The following is an 8450-nucleotide window of genomic DNA, read 5'->3' as shown; positions in this document are numbered from 1 at the left end:
CTTCATTGTTTTGATTTTTCTAACATGTTCATTATATTTTTTACATTTTAATTCCCTCACTATCTTAAAATCAGTCTTTTAAAGTTCAGTTTATTTTGAGGCTTAAATATCAGGAAAGCTCAACTTGAACAGATTTTTTTTCTGCATTATTCTAGGGGACTTTCAGTGTCTCTATTCTGCTTTCATGAACCGTTTATTCAACTCTGATTTCTGAATGTTTCTTTCTCATTTTCTGAACATCAGAAGGAGTTTTATAGAGAATATCACTCGTGTTCCACCATAATGTATTTTGTTCTTTTCTTTTCTACACTTTTTGCATAAAAAATGACACCATAATAAATTATTCCCACACTTCTGTGATCTCAACTGACCCCTCAATGTCTGTGCAGCCGCATTCGAACAGCTTGGTGTGTCTTTGGCATGTCATGTTCCAAAAATAGGTTCCTGTCAACATAAGGAGAGGAACAAATAAGACACACTGTAGGTCCTCCAGACTATTTCATTTGTGCAACATACACCACAATGACAGACCCTGAATTCACACTGAACACATCAGGATCTTTAGCTTGCAGCTGATAATAATCTGTGTGTTCTTGTTGTGGCGTTGTTGTTGTGTGGTGCGTTACAAACATGCAACAGGTGATCGCTGTGCCCTGCAGTGATAAAGGTTGTAAATTCTTCTTTGTGTAGTGAACTTTCTGGACTGTTTTTGGAAAACCAGCTATGCCAGAAACCCAGATCTGATGCAGTTGCAACGGAATTGTTCTGGCATCTTCTAGACTTGATTTTCTTTCTTTTTTATTTTATTTCTAACCCTCTTTTTAAAATCATTTTATTGTGATGTAACAGTATATTTTGGGGCAGTAAGGAGCAGTAAATTCAGCCTCTTTCATCAATATTGTATGACTGTGAATGGATAATGTTTCACGCCAGTTAGGGATGTCACTTTTTTCTTGCAAAAATCACCATAATGGCTAATTTTTGTTACTTGCATTAACATGTGCATTGAAGATAAGTAGGATTATTTAAAGCTTCCAGCCACCACGACTGTTGAAAATGCTGTAAAAAAGAATGATTTCTTTTCTTATCCATTAAAATATCCCAGATTTCACATTTACTTGTTGTCTGTGAATACTGAAATGTCACCTGTGTGGTTTGATACCTGTGCACATCTCAAAAAATGCATTTATCCTCCTTTACTGTACACTTTTGGGACAAAACTGCTCCAACTTTTTGTATTTGGAGGGAATAGGACAAACATTGCTATTGAGAATAACTGAAAGATAAAGAGTTTTCTGGTGGTGCCATATGTGTGCATGTGATATATTCATTTTGTTTCCCTCTCTTTGATCCCATGTGTTTGTGGGGACATTTGCAGCAGCAGCACTCGCACACAACCTGTCGATGAACTACATGCCACGTTTACGCGCAATCGGAAATATAACAACGATGATTCCACGATTGAATTCTTAATTGCCGTAGCTTGTAGGTGGTCCACAAGTCAAGAGAAACATATTTGGCTGATGTTTGTCTCGCTTGTGTCCGTCGGTGGCAACATATTTGTTTCATGAGGGAGGAATAGGAGCGACAAGTTGGCTGCTATTAAGCCAGCCTCCGTCCTGCAGTCCGGCCACTCGCAGGGCTCCTCCCGCCCCCTCCTGGCACTGCGCTGCGCTCATCAATAGGGAGCACATTTGAATAATGTGTGAGCACTTGGACTGGAGCCAATCAGCTGTCAGAGGCCCGTGATAAATCGCAATGCATTATTGATAATAATAATTACGTTGACATGCGCATTTCTACTTGAGGGGCTAATTTTCCCCGAGCCGAAGAATTTGCTGAAAAGGGGGAGGAAAATTGTCTGTAACTCTTTGCTCCTGATGGTTGCACCATGTCGAGGCGCAAGCAAGCCAAACCGCAGCACATCAACTCCGACGAGCCCGGATCCGCAGAACATGGTAAGTTTTTACGCACAAGATCCTCCACTGTTGTCGGTCCCTCTACATACTGAACACGCAGCCTCGCCACGCTGAACTCCCAACTTTTTCGACATTTTATCTCAAACTTTGGGGACCGACTTCTACACTTCGACCTGTTGCTGTCCCTCTGAATTGACCAGGAATTTAACTTAGCCGTAGTCCTCCGCAGCGACACAATGAGAAATCAGGTGTTTACGCGATGGTGGCTTTTAAAAAAAAGCAACATTTTGAGTTTTTATTTTCTACTTTTAGTTAGAGTGTCTTATCTTGTTCCTGTAACTTTGTATGCGTTTAATTTACGGGGAATCCGCCACTTTCGATCTAAACTGATATCTCGCTGTTGCTTTGTGGGCAGATTTGAGGACCGTGAATCCCTATGAACTTTTTTTTGGATTCGTTTAGGCGTATGTTGCTACCTGTTGGCCTTTTTTAAAAAATCATTGTAGAATTTGGTTACTTAAGAAGTTGAATGGTGATGAATGACTGTCTCGGCTGCTCTGAATGTCTGTAACTTCATGTTTAATTTCATTCATAGCTCACATTATTTAATACGATCCTTTTCCTGATGGAAAACTCGTCTCGTAAAAAAATTAGTGTGTCTTTTGACCACAGAACAATTGGCCATTGTTCCATGTAACATTACGGAGCGTGTTGCGCTTTTAATCATTCATTTATCACTATTTCTAATGGTGCGTTTAGTCGTTGCTATTCTCTTCAGTAAATGTGTTTTTGCAAGTGCGCGTTAGAATTAGAAGTTTCAAACAAAGGTGTCCAAAAAACTGTATGAAATGTGACTCTGGAGTAAGCTGACCTAAAGGCAATAAATCCCCCAGTTTAATGCATGACTGTTTCCTTTCGTACATATGTGGAGAGGTGGGGGATGGAGCAGTGGCCTTTCTGTGGAGACTGGGTGGGGGTGCGTTTTGGTGTTGCCATATGCAAGCAGCAGCGATGCCGGAGACCTCACCTCATAAAGAGGAAACTTTGGCTCCTTCTCTTCTTTATTCTTGCTAGCCTGAACGTGCATCCATCGTGTAAAGCCAGGAAATATTTCTAATCTGGTGCGGATACATTGAATGTTGTCTGACCTCGTGTCATGTACCCCACTAAAGGTGACCACATACAGGTCATGCGCCGTCAAGTGGCAGTGTGCTTCCTCCCGTATTTACTCTATAATGGACAAAATGGGGGAGTTGTATTGGATAGTGAGCAAAGATTGCATGTGTTAAGCATTCTGGAGTCACATCATATGCGCGCTGTTGTCAGTCTGAGTTATTAAAGTAAGTGCGCCTCAGCTGGACTGCGCGTAAACGTGTGTGGCAGAGCCATGTCTTACCGTTTCCTCATGGATCCGAATTTAATGCAGCTTTTTTTTTTTCGTGACACTGCTTCATTGCCCTCCTGGTGAGCAATTAACAAGTCCAGTAGTTTTCCTTGGGCAAATGCAAACAGGTGGTCTCCCCCCTTCCTCAGAGGCATTAGCATTTAACAATACACCCAGTTGTGAAATGGCCCCCTTGGTTAGCAGACAAATTAAAATGCACACTTATCAGGCTTTCACGGGCTGTGAAAAAAAGTTTCAAGGTAATCAGCATTAAACTTGCACCTTTGCCCCTCCCCAATGGGTTTGTATTGTAAATGTAGTCTTTATTCCTCAGTTGAGAAAGAATGGCCCTTAATTCCCGCTGGGACCCTGAAATTAGTCTTAAAGTTAGTGTGGTCTGCTGTTGAACCAAGTGGATTTTAGTCTCATTGGTATTGGGCACACATTTTCTTTAATTTTAAAGTTTTTAGTTGGTCTCTTATGTCAGAAACAGTAATTTAATGTCCAATCTAAGGCTCTTTGTCTTTCCGGACATTGTTCTGTGTACTGTCAAAGGGAGATGGGTGCCCTCTGCTGGCTCTGTGGACAAAAGGCAAATTCAAAGCCCAGTGCATTGACCTACAGCCATGTCAAATATATTTCATTTTGGTTGATGGCTATGACTGGTATTTATATTGTAAGTGACAATTTTGTGGTATTTTCTAAGATTCACAAGCGTCATGGTACTTGTGTCCAAACTTATGGCCATGGCTGTACAGAGAGTACACAAAATATCAGGAACATGTTGAAAATTTAAGTGATCCAGTAGACAAATGTCAGAAGAAACATTTATAAAAAAGAAAAAAAAATGAATATTTTACAGGGCTGTTATCTCTGCTATCTGTCAGTTACTTTTACCTTGATGCATTAACAACAACTTGTAGGTTTCCAAGTCTTTATCAGTTTAACATTTTTTTTGGTTTATTTTTATTAATGTCAATTATTGTATTAACTGTATGAAGAGGTTTAATTTAAATGCTGTTTTCTCTTGTTTAAGGGATTAATCGAGATGATCAATCTGAGGACACTGGAAACGAAATGAAGAGGCTCAGAATGGACGAGACCAGAATCTGCAAGAAATGTTGTGCTGAATTCTTTGACGAAGCTGAATTCCTTGAGCATGAGACAAATTGCACTAAAAGTCAGCAAGTGGTCATCATGAGAGATCAAGATGGCAACGACGTGCCGCAGGAATATTCACAAGGTTCTCCTGAAGGCCCCAACAGCGACCATGATGACAGTCAGTGCAGCAGTCATTCCCTGTCACAGGCCAATGCAGACCAGCTGGACAGAGCAGAGGAGTCCAGCATGAATGCAGAGGACTCAGGACACCAGGATGAGGGAGAGGTGTCTGCTAGTCCTGAGCTCGCTTTGCACCCCTCACCCAAAATGCAAGATTCAAATGTCACTCTTGAACCCATTGTTGACACTAATGCGGCTGTTTCTCAACGTTCTTCAAATTCGTCTTTGAGTGCATCACAGGAAGCCTTGCAGGCCATCCCAGTCATCTTGGAACAGTTAGTTTGCCTCCAGCAACAGCAGCTACAGCAAATCCAGCTCACAGAACAGATCAGAATCCAAGTAGCGATGATGACCCCACAGGTTCTCCAGGCACCAGTAGTGGCAGCAATGGACCCCCTGAAAGCCCTCGGTGCACATCTCTCTCAACAGCTGTCTGCTGCAGCAGCTCTCATTGGAAAGAGGACCGGCAGTCAGAGCCTTTCTATTGAAACAATGAAGCAAGGTAAACTACCTCTGCCTGCTGGCATCCCTACCTCTCAGAGTGCAGGATCGGCCTCAGTGAATTCTAAATCAGACATTTTGAAGGGCGTTCCTGATCTGGCCCGCCGTTTGCCGCCACTGCTGCCTCAGACGCCAGGCGTCATGGGTTTCCCAAGCACCTTCAGTGGTATCCAAGCAGGGCTGGAGTCCTCTAAAAAAGTGAAGACAAAGATGCTGAACCTCCCGCCAGAATCGAAGAATGGAGACCCATTATACAAGCACAAGTGTAGATACTGCGGAAAGACCTTTGGCAACGACAGTGCACTCCAGATTCACCTGCGTTCTCACACTGGAGAGAGGCCCTTCAAGTGTAACATCTGTGGAAACCGCTTCACAACCAAGGGAAACCTCAAAGTGCATTTCCAAAGGCATAAAGATAAATATCCTAACATCAGCATGAATCCTCATCCTGTACCGGAGCACCTTGATAATATTCCCACCAGCAGTGGCATTCCCTTTGGTATGTCTATCCCCATGGAAGAGTCAAATATGACTGACATTAAGCCTATGCTAGTTCATCCAGCTGCTGGGTTTAACCCGTCATCCATTCCAGGATTCAAACCATTTGATGGCTTCGGGAATGACCCATTTTCCCAGAGACCCTCCCCATCAACAAGTGACGGCTCCCCGTCTGTGTTTGGTCAAGAGACGGGACTGGATCCAACCCAGAAAGATGCTAAAGATCTGCTTGGAGCGCTGCATAATATGAACGGTAATGTCCTCCCTGGAGAACAAAGTTCTGGAACAGCGAAACTTCAGCAGATGGTGGATGGCCTGGAAAAGAGGACCAACGACCCCAATGAGTGTGTAATCTGCCACAGGGTGCTCAGCTGCCAGAGCTCGCTCAAAATGCATTACCGCACACACACGGGTGAACGGCCCTACAAGTGCAAAATCTGTGGCCGTGCATTCTCCACAAAAGGCAACCTCAAGGCTCATTATGGTGTGCACAGGGCCAACACTCCTCTTAAAATGCAGCACTCATGTCCCATCTGCCAGAAGAAGTTCACCAATGCTGTGGTTCTTCAGCAGCACATTCGCATGCACATGGGTGGACAGATCCCCAACACCCCAATGCCAGAAAACCAGTTTGAAGCAGCACCAGAAGCAATGGAACCATCTATGCCAGAGGAGAAGCCTGTGGATGCCAAGGGTTTTGAAGCAAGCATGGATGAACACGAGCCAGACCTGAACCCTCAGAAGCCAAATGATGCCTCAGATTCATTCCCATCTGCCCATGAAGAACAACCACAGAAGCATGTAGCCCCTGCAGTGTTTTCCAGCCTAGATGTTTTGAAGAATCTCACCTCCGCTCTTGCACTAAAACGACAGAGTAGCACCACTTCAGAGAGCGAGGGAACGTCCAAAGAATCTCCACCAGCTCCCAGAGAGCTGGAGTATCAGAATGGCCGTAGTCCTGCAGTTTCTGACTCAGCCATGTCGTTTCACTCCTCTTCCCCAGTGAACAACATCAGTAACAAGACTCCTGAGTCTGCTGTTGATGAATTTGGCCAAAACGAGTCCAAACCAGAGTCCGATGGCACTCAAGAGGGAACTGAGTCAAGTGGAGCTCTTGACCTCACAGCTTCCAGCAGCTTCACCCCCAAAGCGATTAAGGAAGAACCTGGCATGCCATATACAAATGGAGAATATGGTGAGTAAAATAATGACAAAAAGTGTGTTAGAAACTGTCGTACTGAATGCGTTGATCTAATTTTGCACTGTGTCTCAACAGCTCCCAGCAACATGTCTTTCATGAGGATACCATCAAGTCTGGCCAGTCTGGAAATGAAGATTCCTCCAGAGAATCCTCTGGGCTCTCACACTTTGTTCAGCTCCCATATGCCTCAGGGAACAGCCATGCCCTCCATCTCACCTGCACAGCGCAGATCAACCAAACAGCACGTGTGTAACACCTGTGGCAAAAACTTCTCATCGGCCAGCGCCTTGCAGATCCACGAGCGCACTCACACAGGGGAGAAGCCTTTCGCCTGTAACATCTGCGGCAGGGCTTTCACCACCAAGGGAAATCTAAAGGTGAGTTGTTGTTGTCTGAATAGACCATTTTCAGTGAAGCTGTTAATCTTTAATGTGTTAATGGGATCCTAATTTAACATGTGCGTGTTTTTTAGGTGCATATCGGCACTCACATGTGGAACAACTCGTCACGGCGTGGCCAGCGTCTGTCTCTGGAGAATCCCATGGCACTGATGGCGATGAACTCCGAGGCGAAGATGTTGCCAGAGATCATGCAGGCGCCCAAAGAGTTGGGCACTCCACCAATGAACTTTGACACGTCTCTGTGGAACCAGTATGCTTCTGCCTTCAGTGGTGGCCTGACGATGAAGACCAATGAAATTTCTGTCATCCAGGGAGGTGGCATCCCACTCCCAGGAAGCCCTGCCGGAGGCCCTCTGATCGGATCCACCGGAGGCCTCATGAAGATGGATGGATCCCACTCTGGGCTGCCTGGCACCATGGCTGAAATTGAGAAGAACAGCTCCGACAGTGTGCCAAAATCCCAGTTCCCACATTTCATGGAGGAGGGTAAAATTGCAGTTAATTAGCTTTTTTTTGTGAGATGTCTCCTTTTTTTTTTTTTTTTTTTTTGAATGAGGTACAATCAATATTTGGAGAACTCTTTGTAGAATTCCACATAGATTGTTTGTTTGAATTTTTCATTAACATCGTTGCAGCTCTCTCTCCTCAAGTGTTATTTTTAGTTGAACTTGATATAACTACTGTAGTTTAATTTTATATAAATATATATGCGGGTATTTTTTCCTGTGACCTTTTTTTTCGTATTTTGCTGTCTATTCACAAGTTTGAATGTATAACTTACTTGAAACTGCTTTAATTCAGACTGTCTTCTTGATACTTTTGAAGGATGTTGACTTAAATTGGAACATTTTCAGGGCACGAATTTTAAGGAGACCAGTCAGGACATGGTCTCAGTGTTCAGAAATAATATTGTAGTTAACAATATGTGTCTGTAATGACTACTTTCCCTCCTGTTGTGTGCCATTGGTTTTATGACATTGTACATTTTTGTAGTGGTAAATGTCATTCGCTTGTCTCATGTTGAAGGGGCTTTTGATCTGACACATTATTCCTTTTCCCTGCGTCTTAAATCAAGGTGCAACTATTCAGTCGAGAGTTTTATGAAATTGTAGATCACAACATGTTTGTTGCATTGGTGCCAAGATACAGTAGTTGACAACAACTTGTACCTTTTGCCAAGTGCCTAACTTGAACTAAACATGTTGCTACAAAGGCTAATGTGTGTTGTACCATGTGTTGGTGGTATGCATTTCAATGTTTTGTCA

At 43.5% G+C, this 8450-nt stretch overlaps 1 protein-coding gene across 1 annotated transcript; it reads left to right on the top strand.

Moving 5' to 3' along the window:
- Positions 1-1713: 1713 nt before the first annotated feature.
- Positions 1714-7728, top strand: sall4 (spalt-like transcription factor 4). The gene is made up of 4 exons (XM_022189801.2): positions 1714-1958; positions 4340-6778; positions 6860-7161; positions 7257-7728. Exons 1-4 carry the CDS (start codon positions 1892-1894, stop codon positions 7689-7691), a joined length of 3243 nt encoding a protein of 1080 aa, XP_022045493.1. The 5' UTR covers positions 1714-1891; the 3' UTR covers positions 7692-7728.
- Positions 7729-8450: the final 722 nt, after the last annotated feature.

Source organism: Acanthochromis polyacanthus, chromosome 6, assembly GCF_021347895.1.
Source record: "Acanthochromis polyacanthus isolate Apoly-LR-REF ecotype Palm Island chromosome 6, KAUST_Apoly_ChrSc, whole genome shotgun sequence".
In the NCBI taxonomy this organism is placed as follows: domain Eukaryota; kingdom Metazoa; phylum Chordata; class Actinopteri; family Pomacentridae; genus Acanthochromis; species Acanthochromis polyacanthus.
This window is presented reverse-complemented; position numbering and strand designations above follow the sequence as displayed.

Bases quoted from the DNA above. Each gene is read 5' to 3' on its own strand.
- sall4 (XM_022189801.2), top strand. From the start codon at position 1,892: ATGTCGAGGCGCAAGCAAGCCAAACCGCAGCACATCAACTCCGACGAG. The intron at 1,959-4,339 runs GTAAGTTTTTAC...CTCTTGTTTAAG, and splicing joins GCCCGGATCCGCAGAACATG to GGATTAATCGAGATGATCAA. The intron at 7,162-7,256 runs GTGAGTTGTTGT...CGTGTTTTTTAG, and splicing joins CCACCAAGGGAAATCTAAAG to GTGCATATCGGCACTCACAT.